At 44.2% G+C, this 21,619-nt stretch overlaps 3 protein-coding genes across 4 annotated transcripts; 1 reads left to right on the plus strand and 2 right to left on the minus strand.

The window, feature by feature from the left end:
- Window positions 1-146: 146 nt before the first annotated feature.
- Window positions 147-11,131, plus strand: LOC136526375 (mitogen-activated protein kinase kinase 3-like). The gene is made up of 8 exons (XM_066519063.1): window positions 147-358; window positions 8,357-8,575; window positions 8,704-8,785; window positions 9,130-9,197; window positions 9,326-9,493; window positions 10,434-10,547; window positions 10,799-10,891; window positions 11,096-11,131. The coding sequence occupies exons 1-8, from the start codon at window positions 248-250 to the stop codon at window positions 11,129-11,131; spliced, it is 891 nt and encodes a 296-aa protein (XP_066375160.1). The 5' UTR covers window positions 147-247.
- On the minus strand, window positions 1,334-4,598 carry LOC136529067 (uncharacterized). 2 transcript variants are annotated; one of them, XM_066522120.1, is made up of 5 exons: window positions 4,085-4,598; window positions 3,859-3,990; window positions 3,173-3,283; window positions 2,507-2,687; window positions 1,334-2,109 (listed from the first exon to the last, which is right to left on the minus strand). In XM_066522120.1, exons 1-3 carry the CDS (start codon window positions 4,254-4,256, stop codon window positions 3,276-3,278), a joined length of 312 nt encoding a protein of 103 aa, XP_066378217.1. In that variant the 5' UTR covers window positions 4,257-4,598; the 3' UTR covers window positions 1,334-2,109; window positions 2,507-2,687; window positions 3,173-3,275. The 2 variants fall into 2 exon arrangements, with proteins under 2 accessions (XP_066378217.1, XP_066378216.1); XM_066522119.1 differs by having other exon boundaries at window positions 3,173-3,538.
- Window positions 11,132-16,116: 4,985 nt separating the features above from the next.
- On the minus strand, window positions 16,117-17,477 carry LOC136525259 (putative F-box protein At4g17565). The gene has a single exon (XM_066518261.1). The coding sequence runs from the start codon at window positions 17,443-17,445 to the stop codon at window positions 16,123-16,125; it is 1,323 nt and encodes a 440-aa protein (XP_066374358.1). The 5' UTR covers window positions 17,446-17,477; the 3' UTR covers window positions 16,117-16,122.
- Window positions 17,478-21,619: the final 4,142 nt, after the last annotated feature.

The following is a 21,619-nucleotide window of genomic DNA, read 5'->3' on the forward strand; positions in this document are numbered from 1 at the left end:
CCAATTTTATTCAGACTGGTGTTATATCATGCACAGTGCTTAAACTCTTAATCTCATAAACTGAACATTATTTAATGGATTATACATATTGTTTTTCTGTTTGTAGATTTCTGATGGTGGGACTGTTAATTTACTTAGTAGATCCTTGGGTGAGTATAACATCAATGAGCATGGCTTTCATAAACGAAGTGCTGGGCCGGACGAGTCAGATTCTGATGAGAAGGGTTACCGTTGTGCCTCTCATGAGATGCACATATTTGGTCCCATCGGTAATGGTGCAAGTAGTGTAGTGGAGAGAGCTATATTTATTCCAGTTCATCTAATCTTGGCCTCGAAGAAGATAAACATATTCGAGAAGGTTCGTATCTTATTCCTTATGGTCAAAGATGCAAATAGAAACCATGTTTTTGTGCACTCTTTTCCCACAATTGCTTAACCACCATTCACAATATTTCTTTGCAATGAAGACCTACATTCTTGGGGAGCTTGTGTGAAGGACTTATTATGCACCTCTAGTTGATTGCAATAGCTATATTCGTTTTGCCCCCAACTGCATAATTCAAGATATCTAGTTTAAAACACTAAATCCTATCTGTTCTAACCAATGTCTAAATTTCCCCCAACTGTATAATATTTATTTAAAGGGAAAAACTAATTTTAAAATGAGCCCTACATTCGTAGTTCCTTGTTTAGTTTGCGTCATGGATCATACTTTTCGCATTGTAGGTCGTATTTCTTTTTCTTTGTGTACCATGCAATGCGATTAAACCAACGTTTACAAATCGTATAGTCAAACCTGGTCGCAATGGGACCGACGAGGTGACTAATCGTGATTAGTCATTGACCAGATTGATTAATCAGTCCTAGTTGTCCTATATATTTCAGGACATATACATACTATATGCCTCTATATACTATATAGTATACACAATAAAGCAAGCATGATCACTGCACAAGGGGAGAAGATGAAGGACGGAAGAAGATGGAGGGAAAGGGCACACACCGTCTGAGGAGTAGTTCATCACGAAGAGGAACCGCGCACAGGCAGAAGAGGAATTGCAGCAGCGTGGGGGAGGATTCCAGCGTGCCTCCCTGCTGTGCATTTTGGTGAACTCTTATGCTAACCCTAACATGCCAAATTGGCAGCCCATTAGCCCACATGTAAGCCCAGTTAAGCAGGCCCACGAAAAGCAGAGCAACCAACCTGGTCATTCCTATCCTAGTCGTACGATTAATCGTGATTAAGCGACGAATAGTTGGACGACTAAGTTTCTGGTCGAGCTAGTTGCCTCGGTGCCCCTGGTCAACCTCCATGGACCGATTAATTGTGATTATTCAGATGCCTTGTAAATACCGGTAACATTCTTGCTGTTCAAAAGCTGGAGCAAAACAAATTGGAGCTGAAAACATCCTGCCAAGACTTGTACTTGTACAGTTGTTGGACAGAAAGGGTACTGCTATGTGCTACACGATTAATTGGAGAATGGAAGACTGATTGGAATTATGCAATTGTTTGGCGTTTCGTGCTTATATATGTACATATTTGATGATATTCTTTGTCATATTCGATTGCATACCATTGTTAAAATTAAATAATCACTACTACACATATCATTTGTAGGGACAGCTGGTGAGGCTTTGTAGAAGCGGCTCGGTCAGCCGCCCCTACCATACCGTATCTACAAATCATGCATTTGTAGAGACGGTTCCCAGACCGCCCTTACAAATCGATTTGTAGAGGCGGCTGGTGTTATCAGCCGTCCCTACAAATCAATTTACAGGAGCAGCTGTAGTACCAGCCGCCCTTATAATAGCTGTTTGTAGGGGTAGTTCAGTCCAGAACCACCCCTACCGTACATCTTCCCATAAAAAAAATTCAAATTTACAATTCAAATTCGACCAGAAAACACACACACACTAGAACATATATAATTCAAATATGACCACAAGCACAAGAGCACAAGGTGTTGGTACTGAGGATTTCTACCTAAGTGAACGTTACAAGTATGTATACAAACATATAAGCTAATGATGATTGTCGATATGTATACGTCTTGAGAATCGATATGAAGTAACTGGGCTCATGCACACTGGATAGCTCATGCACACCTGCAAAAATATAATTAACTGATTAACTTTACTCGTTAGTAAGCACACCTCCAAAGTAACTGGGCTCGTAACTTTTTTCGTTTGCGGGACAGTTATGGCATTGTTGCCGAAAACACAAAATGTCCATGAGCTGTAGAAGCAAAAGGCATCAAAGCCCCTACATCATTTTAACTAATCCATCTTGGCACTTAAGTTAACACTACTCCCTAACCAATATGTAAAACAACAGGAAAGATAATAAACAAAGGATAGAATGGAACAATATGAATCATTGACAAAAAAATATCATTACTTTCCAAGCACTAATTTTATAATATATCATCACAATTTAATTATCAATAGTTGACAGGCCTTCGCATTTCCAAGATACAAAAGGATATGGTGCTGAGTGCCTTACCAGCTTAGCCAGCAACAGGGAGATGGCATGCACTGGCTGAACACCAGCGCAGAGGCCTCCAGCTTCTTGAGAACATCCTAAATCGTTGTTCTTATGGCTCCACGTACACTGAGCAAGAACCCGCAACCAGAAAGTCTTTAGACAAGAACTACCCAACTCAGCTAGGTTATATCTAAAGCTCCTGTAAAATCACACAGAAAAATGAGCATGCTTTGGAAGCTTACTTATGAATAATGTCAGAATACAAAACAAGGTGGAATTCCGTCACAAATTAAATAGTACATGAGCAGACTGTAGCATGTCTCAAAGAGTGTGGAACCAATGTTAGATGAATAAGAGCAGGCCCTGTCATATATATGAACTGCAGTTTGAATTCTTAAAAGTCGTAGACAAATTGCAAACGTGCCACTAATCCATGAACGACAATATAACTAATATTCATATATAAATACTGCATGTTGAAAGACAAAACTTTAATTATAGGATTATTTTTTAGTTCAAAGGTAAGGTCCCCTAAATACCTCTGAATTTTGACTCAGTATCAGAACTGCATTTTTAGACAGACAACTTTAACATTGGCAGAGTTCTTGAAGAAATGTCTCCACCAGGAATCCAAACAAAAAAAATGTCTCCAAAATCTAGGTCTTGGTAAGGGGAAGTTCTTACTTAGATTTCTTGAAGACAACCAGATGATGGGCGCTATTCATGGTCTGGGTTGGTCCGCACAGCAGTATGATCAATTTTGATGTCAAAGATATCATGCAGCAAATCATTGTCCTACACAGACAAAGAGAAACTTGAACTCACCCCAATCCCCAAATTTGTCTAGACAATAATATCAAATCAGTCGTGCCAATACATTGGCGCAGCCAAAATTTTTAGAGTCATGCCAATTTTTGGAAGCAAGACAAATGCTAGCCAATTCTGTTAGCATTACAAAAAAAAAGAAACCCTGTTCCTCAACAGGGCAGGAAACCAAGCATGACAGACAACATCCTTTTATCTCTTCAACTTGGAGCTATCAACAAATTTCTGCCAGATAAAACAACTAAGTGGTTAGGGTCTACAATGATTTACTTTGCCATTAGTTGCGGTGTAATTAAGAAGCAAATTTTAGGAAAAACAATACAATTACAAATAATAGGACTACTCAGGAACTCAGGATAAGGACTGGATAGGTACATGGAGCTAGCAGAAATTCAGTTAATATGCTGCGGCTCAGAATCACTTATATCAGCAAAAATAAGCATATAATGTTCAGAAAATGAGAACTGAAGCTGTAATGATTTTAGCATCCTTGAAATACTGATGAAACCAAAGATCCGGAAGCTGTAACGATTTAGGAGCCCAACCTTTGCCCCTGTCGCTGTGTTTCCCCTTCTTCCTCTTCTTGTGCCTGTCGTCATCATCCTCCCTGTCATCTCGGCAGATCCTCCTGCTCTCCTTCTTGTCCCGCCTCTTCCACTCCCTCCCCTCTTCCTCCCCTGAACCAAGCAAGAAAAAGAAATCAACGCTCCACAGAAAAACGAACCGATGGGCTCAACCGCGAGAGCGGGTACGAATGGAATCCCTGGGTACCTAAGGAGGGAGAAGAACGTCGCTTCTTGGACCTGCCTTCGCCGCCGCCCATTGTCGCCGTCGGTGGCCTCAGCCTCGTCCGCCGCCCCGGGTCAGAAGATGAGAAGGGAACGAGGGAGTGAGAGGCACCAACCATATCTGGGTGGAGGGATGTGGAGGAGGCGCCGCCCATCTCATTTTCTTCGGCCGCCGCTACAGCGTGCACCAGTAGCGCCTCCCCGCCATGTGCCCATCTCCTGGTCTTCGGCCGCCGCCACTGTCGTCTACCGCGAACGCTAGGGTTTAGGGTTTTGGCGAGAGGGAGAGGAAAGGCGCAATCGAGGGTGGAGTAGAGAAGGTGGAGGGATGATGGAGAGAGAGTGGCGGGAGAGACGAGAAAGAGATGTGGACTAAGCAGAGACGGAGGCGGCGGCGGTGGTGGGCTGGCAGGCCGGCGGCGGAGACGAGAGATGGGGAAGACGAGAAGATAGAGGGAGGAGACGAGAGAGTGATTTGGGGTGGAGGGGGGCGCGTGTGGGCGACTGGGGGCTCGAGACGGACGTGGACTCGAGTCGTCGGTCAGCTCGACGTGGATTCAGATCGACGCATTTGCACGGGCAGCTCGTATTATCAGCCGTCTCTACTGTGCTTTTTTAGGGACGGCTGCTATGTTGGAGCCTAAGCACGTCACTGTAGAGGTGGCTCCAATGCCAGCTGTCCCTAAAAAAAAGTCCCATTGCTACAGACTGTTTTTCACGTAGTGAATTTATCCCAATGTACTATCAAGCTAGGTACAAGTTTCTAACTAGTTTAGCTCACTTTATGAACATGCAGATTCATCTTGAAGCCAATCTTGTGCATTAGAATTTAGAAGTGTCATTTTGTCACACGTACGAGTCTTTGTTCTTTGCTGAATCATTTTTCTTTGAGTTAATCTTGTGCAGAAATCTCTTAAGTATACTAGTGCATGAATGTGATGGGCTATTTACACGGATGGGCCAATCAGCTGTAACTTGGGATCAGAGTATTGCTAATTACATGTGATTATGCTCATACAAAAAGAAAAACATGATTATCCTGCCCTTTAAGAATCAGATTGTTAATACGATTTAGCATTTGTGGTCTCCAGCAGGTATATAAGTCATGTATACATGATGGGATGGTTGCTGCATCCATTTAAGCAGCTGGCTTAATGTTTGTTTATAGTGCTTTCCACAACACTTGTTTAATGGAGTGCAGTAGTATAGTTGCAGTGAGAGCAGTGTTGGCTTGGTTTTATTGCAGAATGAGAGCAATTAGATACCACTACTGGAAACAGTAGAATTGTCGAGAGCCTGAGGGTTTGCCGAGTGCATTTCATTGGGCACTCGGCAAACATCCTATTTACCGAGTGCTTTTAATTAAACACTCGGCAAACATATAGCACTCGCCAAAACCCAGCTTTGCCGAGTGTCTAATAAAAAACACTCGGCAAACTACAACAAAACACTCGGCAAACACGGACACTCGGCAAAGTAGAGGCACGTGCGCTGGGCGTGCGGCGTCCATGTGACGGCCGTTGGGTGCGCCGCCCTGCCGTTATAACTTTACCGAGTGTCCGTTAGAGACACTCGGCAAAGATAAGGTTTGCCGAGTGTTTTTTATTGACACTCGGCAAACTCATATTTTTGCCGAGTATTTTTTTTTTGACACTCGGCAAAATGATGTTTTGCCGAGTGTTTTTATGGGCACACGGCAAAATAATAATTTTTCCCTCTCCTGCCCTCTAAACTTTTTCTACTCTCCACATACAACATGTGGTACTACATGTTAAAATTTGGCATATTTCTCGATCTGTTTGCTATATTTAATTAATTTATTGCATTTAGAGGAATTTTTTGGTTTAAGTCAAATTTGAGCTGCAATTGATTCAAATAATGGAATAAATTGAGTGGAGAAATCATATTCATGTTATTGAGTCCATTTTGGGGCCTTACTCAGGAAATGAAAAGAATTTTTGAACATTTTGTTCACGAAACACGACCACGAACTTGTGGCCGAATGATTTTTAAATTCTAAAAAAAGCAAACGAAGTCTGAAAATGACGAGATTTGTCAAAATCTCGTGATATCATATGTGGAGACTATCGAAAAAATTGAGAAGGTTTCGCATAATTTGTCATGTATGACCTTTATAAACCGAAGCATCTCCGAAGAAGAATCATAGCATTGAGAAGGTTTCGGTAAGATTTGGAGTCAATGTGACGGTCGAACTATGGTTTGACTTCAAAACTTTTTGTATAGGCAATAGACAATATAGATTGGTTTACGTCAAATTTTAGTAATTTTTCGGATCCGTTTGATAATTTTAATTTATTAACTGCAATTATAGAATTTTAATTGATATATATTGAATTTGAGCTAAAACTGCATGAAATAATGGATTAATATTCGTAGAAAAATCAAATATGCATTGTTGAGTGAATTTGACAAGGTATTTTTAAATTACATCGTAACAAAATTAGTAAAATAAGTTATGAAGAAGGAGGATGGGTGGGCATGAAATATCAATTTATTTTGCCGAGTGTTAACTGTACGACACTTGGCAAACAATATAGTTGCCGAGTGTCATATAGTGGATACTCGACAAAATACCAAAGCCGGCCCCACTTAACAATATCGTACCAGTTGGGAAATTCAAAAAACAATGCCGAGTGTTTTGGATCTGGCACTCGGCATACCTTTACTTTGCCGAGTGCCAAATCGCGGGCACTCGACAAAGCCCTTTGGTTTTTACCCGATCCTGCAGCACACTTACACACACACTCACCCGCACACGCACCCTCCGCCCTCCGCACCGCCGGACCGCCCTCCGCGCTGCTGGAGCGCCACCCACCACCCCGCGTCGCCGGACCACCCTCGGCCGCCGAACCGCCACCCCCCGCAGCCGGGCCGCCACCCTCCGCCGCCGGACGGCCGCCCCCTGCTGCCAGGCCCCCGCCTTCCCGTGTCGCCGCCGGCGGCCCCCGCCTTCCCGGCGTGACTCCCGGCCCCCAGCTCGACTCCTGGCCCCCTGACGCGACTTCCGGCCCCCAGCGTGACTCCCGGCCCGGCCCCCGGTACGAAGCCCCTCCCGCCGCCGCACGGCCACCCGGCGCCCCTGCCTCCCAGCAACCGGTGAGCCCTTCCTCTCCGATTTGGTCCATGCTGATCGCTTCTCGCGCCTTGGGTTCCTCTTCGATTTGGTCCATGCTAATTGCTGATGCATAATAAAGAGAAGCATGATGCGGCGGCAGCAGCTCTGTCTCCCTCTCTCTGCTAGATAGTGTCTCCACATTTTCAATGATTTCTGCTTTATTCTGAATTTAAACATGTTGATATTATTCTTAGTTCCATTTAGATTCCATAGTGTTGTCCTATATCTATTGTGAAAAACGAGCACCAGTATCATTTGTATTCCATAGTGTAACACTCGGCAAAGAGAGGAGTTGCCGAGTGTCAAGGCAAAACACTCGGCGAAGAGACCATTTTCTGTTATTCTGAGAACCTTCTTTGCCGAGTGGTTTTGGTTTTGCCGAGTGTATTCTAATGGACACTCGGCAAAGTGACCATAAAATCTGATCGTTGCGCGCTTGTTTGCCGAGTGTTTTGAGCGTGACACTCGGCAAAGTGTCTAAACTTTGCTGAGTGTTTTGGTCTTGACACTCGGTAAACTTGAGAAACTTTGCCGAGTGTTTTTGGCTTGACACTCGGCAAAGTTGAGAAACTTTGCCGAGTGTTTTTGGCTTGACACTCAGCAAACTTGAGAAACTTTGCAGAGTGTTTTTCCGTCGTGCACTCGGTAAAATCGACGTCACCGTGCCATCCCGTTAACATTTTTTTTGCTGAGAGTTTATTTTTGCCGAGTGTTTATTGACACTCGGCAAACTAGTTGCCGAGTGCGCGATAAAAAACACTCGGCAAACTACTGTTTGCCGACAAATCAATGCCGTGTGCTGTATGCCGAGTGTTACACTCGGCAAAAGCATTTGCTGAGTGTTTTTGGGCCTTTGCCGAGTGCCCCTGGCACTCGACAAAGCTACTGTATCCCGTAGTGTACGTCAAAGGATAAACATGCTCTCGTTTGTTCTAAATTCAATTTGAATACTGTGGCAGTGAACCATGTTTATTATTACATAGAGTAATCCAGGTACTTTATGTTGTCACTACCTATCTAATTCATATTCATTCTACAGTTGCAGTTGGTAAACTTAAGCCATTGAGAGTTTTTTTTTTCACAGTTTTTATGTACTCATGTTTCTTGATACCTTTGCAGGAGAAGAGGCAACAAATTCTCAATGAGATGAGAACATTATGTGAAGCATGTTGTTATCCTGGTTTAGTTGAATTCCAGGGTGCATTTTACATGCCTGATTCTGGACAAATAAGCATTGCTCTTGAATACATGGATGGTGGTTCCTTGGCAGATGTTATAAGGGTCAAGAAGTCTATACCAGAACCAGTTCTTTCACATATGCTACAGAAAGTGTTGCTTGTATGGATCTTCCATTTCTTTTTAATCCATATCTGTAGTTTCTATGTTAGCATTAGACATTAGTAAAAGCCAAGATATGACTTTCTGTAAATTTAACTTGGTACATTCTTCTGTGTATAATTCAAAAGGGTCTGCGATACTTGCCTGAAGTAAGGCATCTAGTGCATAGAGATATAAAGCCAGCAAATTTGCTGGTAAATCTTAGGCCCTGTTTGGTTGAGCTGTGGCTGTGGGAAAAAGCTGCTGTGGGCTGTGAGCTGTGGAAAAGCTGCTGTGGGCTGTGAGCTGTAGAAAAGCTGAAAGTTGTTTGGTTAAACAAGTATAAAATATATCTTTTATCTTTATCTCTCTTGAAACAACTATGGAAGAGCTTTTTATTCCACCAATTTCGAAAAGCAGAAAGCCAAAAGCCAAAAGCAGGGTTAAACCAGCTTTCAAAAATGAACTACGGAAAAGCAGCTGCTTCTGAAAAAGCACCCTCCAAAAGCAGCCCCTTTGGTTGGGCTTTTGACTTTTGGAGCCAAAAGCCAAAGCCAAAAGCCCAACCAAACAAGGCCTTAAGGGCGAGGCGAAAATTACAGATTTTGGTGTGAGTGCTGGTTTGGACAATACAATGGCTATGGTATGCTACTTCTTGGCGACAGTCATCGCAATGTTCTTCTGTGATATTTCTTTTCTGAATAGTAGTGAAAATGAAATAATATAGACTGACTTAGCAATATATTTTCCTGCTAAATAAATATGTTCCAGTGTGCTACCTTTGTAGGCACGGTCACATATATGTCACCTGAGAGAATTCATAATGAGAACTATTCTTATGTTGCTGATATTTGGAGTCTTGGACTAGCAATATTGGAATGTGCTACTGGAAAATTCCCATATGACGTAAATGACGGCCTTGCAAATCTCATGTTGCAGGTGAGTTGGTTATTGGGTGGTTACTTGTTTGTTTCTTACTATAGACCTGTAATTATTGATTGATGTTTGGATGAAATGTTGTCCTTTCCATGGACTGACTTCAAATGCTAGTACTCTGAGTACTCTGGGATAAATGACCCACTTGTACATGTCCTCTAGGTTATATTAGTTTTTTATGATATACTTGTCTTTTGACTTAGATTTTGCTAGTTGAATGCATGGATGGGTTCTCCACTTTCCCTTTGAATTTGCAATGTATAAATCATCTGAGTGTAGTAAATGTTCACTGCGAACAGGTGTGAGTTGGTTAGGCGGCTCTAGTAGCACTCCTTCGGTCCTGGGGTAGACTTCCTGTGGGAGCGAATTTTAGGCTGAGGTTAAAAAAATTCTCCTTGTCTGTCCCATGCCAAAGCACAGGTCTAAGGGGTCTGGCCCAAGGTTGTGGTCATTCTCGTATGGGCAACACTGCATTTGGGTGGTGCAGGTTCAGGGGTTTTCTTGACCTGTGTGAGAAGGTCTTCTTAGCAAAATGCCTGGGGGCTGTCTTACCCACATAGGCTGCTTTTTTTAATGTTCACTTCTAATACCAATTGGTATCATGTTTCTGTTTCGAATTGCTGGTTGATGTGATCAGATTCCTTTTTAGTTATAGCAGGTTATTTGAAATTACACAACTTAATTTGACTTCATTTTCTCTGTTATTTTTTCTTAATTGCTTTTCTGTAGCAGCTTAAAAAAAGCACGTCCAACACAATGCAACAACCGCAACTGACCTTAGTTGTAGCCGCCCCTACCCTCTGCTGCCTGCTCTTAGCTATAACAACGCATGCTTATCATATTGCAATTTGTCATATGACGCTGTGACCATTTTTGTAATTATCTTTGTATAGTTATTTGCACTTCCCTATCTTCTTTCTTAACTTGATATCTTGTAATTCAGATACTTGATGATCCATCACCAACACCACCAGTAGATGCTTATTCATCAGAATTCTGCTCCTTCATCAATGATTGCGTGCAGAAAGATGCTGATGCAAGGCCCATGTGTGAGCAGGTAAAGATACTTAGTATAAGATGATTTTCATATAATTTGAGTACTGTAGGTAGGGTTTCAATATATACATTTGTCATAATTCTCATGGCCTCATACTGTTTTTATGCAGAGAAGTGGTTATTATTCAGTTTGATTTGATCATAGAATGTTGAAGTGTGATTTTCCCAATAACTTCAGCATGTCTGTGAACTCAAGTAGATTATGTTTTATTCCATTATTATTACTTTGATTACATTGAATACTATTTGTAGCTTCTGTCACACCCATTCATCAAGAGGTATGCAGGAACCGAGGTGGACTTGGCAGCATATGATCCAACAGAAAGATTAAAGCAAATAGCTGAGGTGAGTCATTGTAGCATATTACAACTTTACCCTTTCATACTGTAGTTTAATTTAGGTTTGGCAACATTTTTTGTCAGCCCATTGGGCTCACATAGTCAGATTCATTTATTCTTAAGGATCAATTCGATCCCTCAAGTTAAACATTTGGCTGAAAATAGTCCCTTAGCTGATTTGGCATGATGTATAGATGCACAATGCATTCAGATGGGTTCGCTGGTGTGCTGGTACTGTAGCAACTAGAGTAGGATTGGATGAAATTGGATTATTTACATTGAGCCTCTTGGTGGTAATATAGAGTTTACATGACTTGGTGGTCAAGCCGGCATACGTGGTCGTAATCCCAACTAACTCTATCCTAGTTGTGATATACTCAACATCCTCCTGCAGTCACACCACAGATGGCGAGACTAGGGAAGAAGTCGAAGGTTGAAGTCGATGATCTAACATTCCCCTATAGTCTAAACGGTCGTTGCGTCATGTATGCTGTGGTTGGAGAATCAAGCGGTCAACCACTGGCAGGTACCACATAACCAAGGCCGAAATTCTTCTCTGCTTTGCATCGTTGCGTAATGGAGTGTCCTCTGGGGGTTGAGTATCTTGTACCACATTTTTCCCACCCTTCTTCCTCTTCTTCCCCGTGGAGGCTTCTTCCCCATCGTAAAGGTCATTGTTCTTGTACCTACTGGCCCCACACCTGGGACATTTATCTAATGACTTACATATCGCCACGAAAAAAGAATACAGTGGTTGGGGCATGCATGAATTTTTTCAACCCCCATTGTCAATGGATTTATAACCTTTTTTGCTTGGTATGTGTTGGCGGGAACTGAGTTTGGCTGTGGCAGCAACCATGACAAGAGACGTAATAGATCACTGAAACTACAGTCTGACCAGCCGTACTTAGCCTTCAGGATGAGTAGCTCAAGCAGAAATCGTAGCACTGTCCAGTGTTTCGGACAACCCTTTTCAACACCATACACAGTCTCTTTCGATGCCTTTTTTACCCTTTCCAAATTTTCTAGACCTTTCGGGCTCTTTAGTAAAATCTCTGGTCCAATGGACCGAAGCATGTCCTCTAAATCATCATCATCTTCTTCATCACCGACACGTGCTCCGCTATCATTATTGGTACCAACTTCGGCATTACCATCCCAACCACCAGTATCGCCACCTTACTCAAGGTAATCATTAGCCATTTGTGCACCAAGCTCTGCTTACATATTGGTCCAGGTAACCTAGGGTTTCAACGTCATCTTCTTTTAGATCATCGACGTCAATAACTGTTTCACCATGATGAATCCACACTATGTAGCCCTTAACAAATCCTCGCATAATCAAGTGTGATCTGATGATCGTCACATCTTTGAATGCTTTATGATTCTTGCAATCTCTACACGGACAAATAATTGAATCTTTATTCTCTTTCAATGTCTTTGCATGGTTCTCTATGGCTTCAAGAAATTTACCCACTTCCTCACGGAAACCTGGCTTGTACCTTAATGCACCATACATCCAAGACTGCCTGTACTCCATCTTATATGACAGCTATCAAAGAAAAAAAATAAAGGACTAATTATTCATAGATATATAACTAGCAGTTTCATGAAAAACCATTCTAGAGAACAATTAATGACCTAATTAAAAATATATATATTTAATTCTCCAATTTAATATCTTGGTTACAATAACAAACAATTTCAAAGACAATAATTAGCAATAATTAATATTTTACACACTATCCTTCATGCAAAAAATTAATTAATAATAATAATAATAAAACCAAACCCTAGCTCTAGATCTAGATCTACATGACACATCCATTAAACTAACTAATAAACCACTAAAATTAAGCAAGACCCACTAAATAAGGGTTTAATCTTATTCCACTAACTAATTTACCCTAGAACCTTCAAAACTTTGGTCTAATTTGCTTCATAAATGGCTCAAGCACCATAGAAGAGAGAGAAAAGTAAAACCCTAATTACTCACTAACCAACCATTAAAACTTTCAAAAATGTTTGGAATAGCATTTTCTTACCTTCTACAAGCTCTCCACCAAAGAAAATGAGATCAAAACCTCCCCCTTGAAAGAGCAATTTTTAGGAGGTGTCCAAGGCCCCCTTTCTTCCTCTCTTGGGCTACCGTAACTGGTTCGAGGAGGAAGAAGGGGGGCGTCGGGCCTTTGTACTAGGGCTTTGTATGGGCGGCTGGTCATTGAACCGCCTCTACAAATCGAACAATAGTACGGCTAGTGAATGAGCCGCCCCTGCAAATCGACCCATTTGTAGGGGCGGCTCGTATCACTAGCCGCCTCTACTGTTCGATTTGTAGGGGCGGCTGGCCCAACAGATCCCGAGCATGACCACTGTAGGGGCGGCTGCTAATGGAACCGCTCCTACAAAAAAAGGACCTGTTGATACAGATCGATTCTGTATTAGTGTGTACCAACATGGCATGATTTACTTGTAAGGATTTTTTCGCATAGAGTTTGTGTATATAGCGTGCCGTTATTAAATAGCTACAATAGATAATATTAAAGAAATATGTTTACTAGTTTGGTGATTAAGGTAGGCAAGCAAACATCATTAGGCCTGTTCGCTTGACCTTATCAGCTAGAATCTACAATATTTTTCTCATAACAAATCAGCTAAGGCTGGCTTATCAGCCGACTTTAATACCATCCGAACAGGCCATACGATAGAGCTAGTGAATAATTTCCTCTCCTCTGAGATTGAAGCCACTTTTCTGATGCCTTTGTTTACTACTGCTTCTGTACAATTTCATGGGGGCGTGTTTGGTTGGAGACCAAAGCTTGCCATGCCAAAGGTCAGTCATGCCATAGTTTCTTCGGCAGCTGTTTGGTTCACTGCCACAGCTATGGCAAGCCAAACTTTTTTAGCACCCTGCCCCACATGTCATAGACTCATTTTCGTTCCAAACCTTGCCTCAAGTGTGGCTTCGATTTTGCTCGCCACACTTTCTGTGGCAGCCACAGTTTGCTGAAGGTTAGGTGTGGCAAGCTTTTGGCTTGAATAAATTTTGTTATAAGATCTACTTATTCTTGGGATTTTATTCGAGGGAGCGAAAATTTTCACCTTTACTCCCTCCGTCCCCGAATATAAGGCATGCACGTATTTCAAAATTCAAACTTTGTTATCTTTAACTAATAATTAGTCTAATTATATGAAAAGTTTGTATAATAAAACTAGTTACATTAGATTTGTATTTAGAAATACTTTCTAATGAATGAACTTGTATTCCTATAAAGTATATATTACAAGAGAAATTATAGGTCAAAATATATTTTTGATGACTGCACTAAGTCAAATCGCGCCTTATATTCGGGAAGTAAACAGGCCCCATCCGCCAGCCCTTGGCTTACCGCGCCCCTTCCCAAGCGCCCGGCTCGTGCCCTCATGACTCTTTGAATATATCTCTGAAACACAAAACACTTGCAACATGAAACACTTAAATACAACATAAGTCTGAAAGCAAATGAAACATTTAGAACATACACTTACAACATATGTGTGAAACATATGCATCGTCTTGATAAAACACTTGCAACTTGCAACATGAAAACACTTATTGCAACATAACACTGAAATATCTAAAACATTACAAGCATACTCTTGCAACATATGTGTGAAACATGTGCAACATCCTGATAAAAACGCTTGCAACATACGTCTGAAACAGATGAAATATTTTTTTAAAAACGCTTGCAACATGGCTCTGGAATCACTTGCAACATACCTCTGAAACACTTGCCATATGCCTCTGAAACACTTTCAACATATGCAACATCCTGAACTACTTTTGCAACATAAATATGAAACACTTGCAACATACCTCTGATAACATCTGAAACATACATTTGCAACATTGGGGGAGGGTGAGACCAGGGCTGGTTGATTCCGGTCTTAGAGTGGGAGCCAGTGCCGAGCGGCAGCATGTGAGCACCACCAGCATGGGTCACGCTTCGTGGGTGCTGTTGGCTCGATGGGGACCGACCTGAGGCATGCGACGGCACCACCAACGCCAGCAGAGGCGGGCGGCGCTGTCCTTGTCCGATCTTGTCCGCATCGCTGGATGCCATTGCCGAGGGAGGATGCGGCCCGAGCTCTGTGAAGAGGAAGAGAGGCGGAGGGCAATTAGTTGCCGCACCTGACCCGAGGTGCCGTCGAAGAGGAATGGAAGCGGTCAGGCGGGCGCGACGAACTGAAGCCTTGCGATGGTCAATGAACTGCGATGGAGAGGGAGGAAGGCGGCCGGCGGCGCTCAGGTGAGGTGGAGATGGAGGGGGCCGACCAGCCGCGGTCGAGAGCACTACAGGAGCACGGTCATGGTGGAGCGCGGAACTGGAATTCGGCGGCGAGTGGGGATTGGGGAATGATGTTTCTAGAGACCCGCGAGTGAAGAAGACAGACGAACGTTTTTTTATTAAACCGCCGATCGAAGGAGGCATCTGGGATAGTTGGGCCGTTCGTACCGTCGCGGCCCATGGCAACGGGGGCGTTTGGACGATCGGACGCACTTACCCTAGCATATCCATTGATCATGATGCGTGGTGTTGGCTTGTTTCGGGTCTTGTATTTTCTGTTACTGTAGCTGCTGGATCATCCGGAAGCATTGAAATGCTATCATCTTTGGCGGAGGAACAATACCTTTAGCTCCACGGAAGATTTATGTTCAAGGAGGAGTTTTCCCTACTGATTCATCAGGTAAAGCCCTTTAAGCCTAGGGCCTTATAATTTGAAAAAAAAATCCAGGTATATATAAAAAATAGGTCGGAGACTCCTTTGCTGACTTCAATAAAAAACCACGGTGGGAGTCGTCGGGATTCTATCGCAAACAAGAGGTGAGAAGTTTAGGAGAGGAAGTGAGCAAGAAAGCAAATGGACAAAAGTCATCTCTCCTCCTTGCTCTTAGGCCCTATTTGTATGGAAGAAACGGAATAATTCATACTTTTTTTTGTTGGTGAGGCCGAAAATAACATCTTGGTCCCTAGGTCTTAGATGTGGTCCTTGCCTTTTGAGGATGTATGCAAACTTGCAAGAACTATTGAATCTTGCAAAATCGACGAAACAAAGACACAGATCTAATGACTAGTCCAAGGACGACGCAATAAAACTTATTATCACATATACAACGACTATAGAGCCCGTACGTGAAGGGGCAGAGTTTATGGATACTAGTTGTACAAATTATGTAGGCAGTAGAAGGATGTGCTATCCTTTGTAGTGAAGACTTGGCATAATCCAGGTGGGAAGGGGCCAATTCAACCATGGGCAAGGAGGTTGGACTTGACGAAAGCTGCCATCACCCACATTGTAGATACCAATGTCCCTTGGGCACTGTGGCGAGTAGAGCGCATAATGCTCCTCATTGTCCGTGTAGTAGACGTGGTTGGGCAGTATCCCTGGACAGTCCGTTGCAGCGAGCGCGAAGGAGTAGTTGCACCCCACGAACAAGGCGTGATCGCCTAGGTTCTGGATCTCAACCAGCGTCTGCGCGGCGAGATCCACCTGATAAACCGTGATCGATTCTGTCCGCCACGCAGATTCTTGTGCCACCGCAGCTGCAGGCGTCACATGCTCCGTGGCCCCCATCCTCCTCCACACCTGAAGCCAGCCGCCGGCGCCACCGCGTAGCCATGGCGCGTGGACGAGGTAGTTGGTCGCTGTCCTCCCGCCCTGGACCTGAGAACGGAGCACGACCTCCCTCTCGAGCGCCGGCCGGCCGAGGAGGTCGAACGCGTGGATCGCGCCGTCGTGGCGCATCGCGTAGAGCGTCCTGCCGTCGCCGTCGAGGGCGCAGTCGCAGTACTGGGTGTTCTCCGTCGGAGGCCGTATCCATGTCCAGTGCGCGTCTCCCGGCCTCGCGAAGCACAGCTGGTAATCTGGCCAGTACACGAGCACGACGACGCAGTCGCCGTCCGATGGGTCCGACGAGATGATCGCCCGGACGTAGAGGTAGTCGATGAGCTCACGCGCGTCCAGCGTGGTGGCCGCGTTGGCGGGATCGTACACCCACAGCGACGAGTCGTACTGATACACCATGTACATGTCGGCGACGACGGCGCCGCCGTCGTCGTGCACGCGCCGCACCTGCTCCACGGTGGCCACCGAGGGGAGGGTGTCGATCCGCTGCCCGGTGACCGGGTTCACGAGGTGAGCCTCCGCGTGGTCGTCCACCGTGACGAGCCAGCCGTGTGAGGCGCCCAGCCAGAAGCCCTCGGCGATGGAGGCGCCGGCGGTGAGCGGCATGGAGTAGGATCTGCCGTCCGTGACGCTGAAGAGCGTGGCGGAAGCGGCCGGCGGGTCGGACGGCGACGATGGGCCAGCGGCCGCCGCGTAGAGCAGGCAGGGCGTGCGGCGGCGCGACAACGCGCGGTGCTGGGCCCGGACGCACGACGACGCTGCGTTCCACCAGCGGCACACGGCGCCGGCGCGGCAGAGGTCACGGATCGCGAGCCCCTCGAGGACCGTGACCAGGACGTCGCCCGGCAACTCCGACCAGCTGGCGGAGCCGCGCTCGTTGCTGCTTCCCATCGCGACAGTTTAATCGACCGTCCACGATGCCAGCGGTTTTCGTTGGATTTTGGAAGCGATCGCAGACTAACAGACTAGCATCACGTTCGTTTTATGGACTCCGCCACTCTGAGAGGCCTGTATGGCTGTATGGTGGTTGTTGAGTCATGAAAGCGATTCCGATCCGACCACGTTACTACTTGCCGGTCCCGGGGTCCCGGCTTCCCGGGGGATTTTTTTTTGATTTTTTTTTTGACTAAATAACGTCCACTATATAGAACTTCACATGTGGCTGTAAATTGATCCACGACTTAAACTGCTCAAATAAGTATGGGCGTTGCTAATTTTCAGGCACATGAAATTAGGGGTTCGTTCCGGTGACGAACACCGTTGATTTCTAATCCAACGGCTGTCCTCTTTTCAGGCGCGGTTCATCTTCCACATCGCGACAGCACACCAGCGCTCCTCACCCCCGCCGCCGCCCACCGCCCCACCACAGCGCGGTAGGGTTGAGGCCGCGAAAGGCATATATCACAACTTTTACTTAAAAAAACTAAAGCGGTAAAACAAGAGCAGCGATTATTGAATGCAACTAAGCAGCGGTCCAACATTTCATCTAAGTTCCAAACGATGTACTACATGTAGTTAATAGACAAAATAAAATGTGTTATGTGAGAAGACCTACGTGTTAATATATAGAGCATGAAACACCCCTGCCTTGGTTTACGAGATTCACCGTGATTTGCTTAACCGGTTAGGAAAGCTAGATCCTATTTACATGGAAACTATGGAATACAATCACAACAACATATCGTTAACCGGTACAAGTCTATCACGGTGAATATAACTTGCTTGTTTACATATACGTTAACAGCCCCCCTCAATCATAACTTACATAAGTTAAGATTGTGCCGAAAATCTTGAAGCTTTTGAATAGTGAGGGGCTTGGTGAAACCATCTGCTACTTGATCATGTGTAGATATGAGCCGAATATCCAATAGCTTTTGAGTGACTCGTTCTCGAACAAAATGATAGTCCACCTCAATGTGTTTTGTTCTAGCGTGAAATACATGATTTGCTGAGAGATATGTTGCTCCAATATTATCACACCAAAGCCATGCTACAGGTGGACTTTTAATACCCAACTCTTGTAGAAGGCATTGAATCCAGATAAATTCAGATGTTGCATTTGCCATAGCTTTATATTCAGCCTCTATACTAGATCGTGATACTGTGGCTTGCTTCCTTGAACTCCAAGATATTAGATTAGACCCAAGAAATACTGCAAAGCCACTAGTGGAGCGACGATCAACTACACATCTTGCCCAATCTGCATCAAAAAAGGCACTAACAAGCATAGATGTTGACCTTCTTATCTTGAGGCCAATATTTGTTGTTAACTTGAGATATCTCAAAATTCTTTTAACTACTAACCAATGAGAACTAGTAGGCGCATGCAAAAACTGACATACCTTATTAACTGAAAAAGATATATCAGGCCGAGTCAGAGTAAGGTATTGTAGAGCTCCAACAATACTACAATACCGTGTGCCATCATCAGGCTCAAGTGAATCGCCATCTTGGATAGAGAGCTTCTCAGATACAGGTAACGGAGTACTAACTGATTTACAGTGTTGCATGCCCACACGTTGAATTATATCATTTGCATATTTTTCTTGTGATAGTAAAATACCTCCGGGCACCTTTTTTACCTCAATTCCCAAAAAGTAATGTAAATCACCAAGATCTTTTAATGCAAAGTCCGCCTTCAAGTCCCGAAGAAGAGCACTGACGGCATCTTGTGATGAACTTGCAACTATAATATCATTGACATATATTAACAAAAGTATAGTAATTGGCCCTTTCTTATAGAAGAATAGTGAAGTGTCAGCTTTTGATGCTTGAAAGCCAATAGCATGCAATTTCTGACTAAGTCGTGAGTACCAAGCTCTAGGTGCTTGTTTAAGACCATATAGAGCTTTATCTAACTTGCATACATAATCTGGCATAGACATCTTCTCATACCCTGGTGGTTGTCTCGTATATACATCCTCCTCCAGAATGCCATGAAGAAACGCATTATGAACATCTAATTGATGAAGATGCCAACTATTAGAAACCGCATTAGATAAAACTGTCCTGACAGTGGCAGCCTTGACTACTGGACTAAAAGTGTCCTCGTAGTCAATCCCATATCTCTGATTAAAACCTTTTGCAACTAACCGAGCTTTATATCTGTCTATTGTACCATCAGCTTTCCTTTTAATTTTATAGACCCATTTACAGTCGATTATATTTCTACCTTTTTCCGGAGGAACTAATTGTGTCAAGTATTATTTTTTATAAGTGCACGATATTCATCTTGCATAGCATCCCTCCAGTTCGTATTACCCAAGGCTTCTTGTAGACTCTGAGGTTCACCGGTGCTAGTAAAACAGCCATACCTGATGGTGCCGTCTGTTCTAATTTTTGGTTGCCGAATACCTCGTTGTAGTCTTGTAACAGGCCTATTTTGCATCGGAAGAATTTTTTTTATTTTTAACACTTTTTTAAACTAATTTTAAATCTAACACTGTTTTATTTATTTATTTTCAAAACTAACACTTTTGGCCGCGCCTATTTTCCTGGCGCGGCGAAACACCTGTGCCGCGTCATGCATGGTGGTGCGGCTAGGGGGATGATGTGGCGACGACCGGGGCGCTGACCGGTGACGTGGTAGGTTCTGCCGCGCCACCGATCTTGGCGCGACACTGACGCGCCATAGCCCACGGCGCGGCAGGATCTGGACGCAGATAGAAGCCGACCAGCCTTAATTGCAATTGAACGGAAGCTGAACAACTACAAGTGCCGCGACGCATTGAAATGAATATGAAGCAAATAAATGGAGTCTGTGCACAAGTTGACAAGTTGCCACATAACATTTTCATTGGTTTGACATAAGTTCGACATAACCAACTAAGTCTGTAAGTTTCGGACGACAATATTCGTTCGACATAAGTTCGATATAACCAACTAAGTCCCAGGAGTGTAAGGATCCCTCGGACGCCTCTGTCTCCTCGGATTTGTAGGCAACACATTGGGAGCGTAGCCAATGTCGGTGTGGTCGCGTTGCCGGTGCGAATGGCTCGTACCCTGCAAGTATATGATATGCACGATTACTTATAATCTTTATGATCGTTAGTTCATGGAGGCTATGTATTTAAAGAAACTACCTTTGTTACTACCTGTGAGGCTCTTTGGGTACCAAGTGGGGAACCACCTAGCTGAGACATGCCGATCTCGTCCTGCTGCCAATCGTCCCACTGGTGGTGCTGTATGAGGAAGCCCGGGGGTCGTCGTCGTCGTCATCGTCGTCCTCGTCGTCCTCATTTGTAGGGAGCGCTATGATGTGGTGGTGTACACACTGCGGAAGCGGCACCTGTCACCAGCTGAGAAGAGCCGATTGATGTCCTCAAAGAGCCAGAAGACGTGCCACCCGACCGCGTCGGGTAATCAGGTTCCACCCAAGGAGTGTTCATGCAGCTCAACTTCCGAGCTAGCTTCCTGCAGCTCCACTTCACCTTCTACATAAATAGACGTTAAAGTTAGTACATTTTTCAAACGCATATACACTAAAGAAACATTTTCGGAACGAACAAGTTTATGTTTACCTCCACAAAAGCCTCGACAATGTCTGGCCCCTGCCCTCTAGACTCGTGAAGCCGAAACGCTGCTTCGTTGGACAGCCTTGACAATTGTGTCGCCTGGGTACAGAAACGCGGTTTGACAGTTTTAGTACACATACTTAATACCAAATGGATAACAAATTATACCATTCGAGTATGTTACCACGTATCTTTGAAGTGAGGCTCTCTGTAGTTGTGTGTCGTCCCTAGTGGCAACGTCGTACATATCTTCGATCACATATTCCTCGTCGTCCTCGTCAATCGCCTCCTCAGTGTACGGGGGCTTGATATGTGTCCTCGTAGACCTGTGAAGCCACCGCAGGTACTCGTCGAAGGTGTGCTGGTCGTGTGGGTGACCCGCATGGACCGGCTGTCGGTCCCTGGTCTGCCACAACTGGATGTACGTGTTGTGTGTCATGCGCCAATCCTTGGTCTTGTAGCTCTTTCTGCGGTCATACCTGCAACAAAACGATTGTTAGTTGTACCATACGCACCTCTGAATTATAGCTTTGTTATTAAACGATAACGCA

The sequence above is a fragment of the Miscanthus floridulus genome, chromosome 19, assembly GCF_019320115.1.
Source record: "Miscanthus floridulus cultivar M001 chromosome 19, ASM1932011v1, whole genome shotgun sequence".
Lineage (NCBI taxonomy): Eukaryota > Viridiplantae > Streptophyta > Magnoliopsida > Poales > Poaceae > Miscanthus > Miscanthus floridulus.

Excerpts from the sequence above, each read along its gene's own strand:
- LOC136526375 (XM_066519063.1), top strand. The coding sequence starts at position 248 with ATGCACATATTTGGTCCCATCGGTAATGGTGCAAGTAGTGTAGTGGAG. Across the intron at positions 9,198-9,325 it reads TGGACAATACAATGGCTATG|TGTGCTACCTTTGTAGGCAC; the intron begins GTATGCTACTTC and ends AATATGTTCCAG. Across the intron at positions 10,548-10,798 it reads CAAGGCCCATGTGTGAGCAG|CTTCTGTCACACCCATTCAT; the intron begins GTAAAGATACTT and ends TACTATTTGTAG.
- LOC136529067 (XM_066522119.1), bottom strand. The coding sequence starts at position 4,256 with ATGGGCGGCGCCTCCTCCACATCCCTCCACCCAGATATGGTTGGTGCC. Across the intron at positions 3,991-4,084 it reads ACGTTCTTCTCCCTCCTTAG|GGGAGGAAGAGGGGAGGGAG; the intron begins GTACCCAGGGAT and ends TGCTTGGTTCAG.
- LOC136525259 (XM_066518261.1), bottom strand. The coding sequence starts at position 17,445 with ATGGGAAGCAGCAACGAGCGCGGCTCCGCCAGCTGGTCGGAGTTGCCG.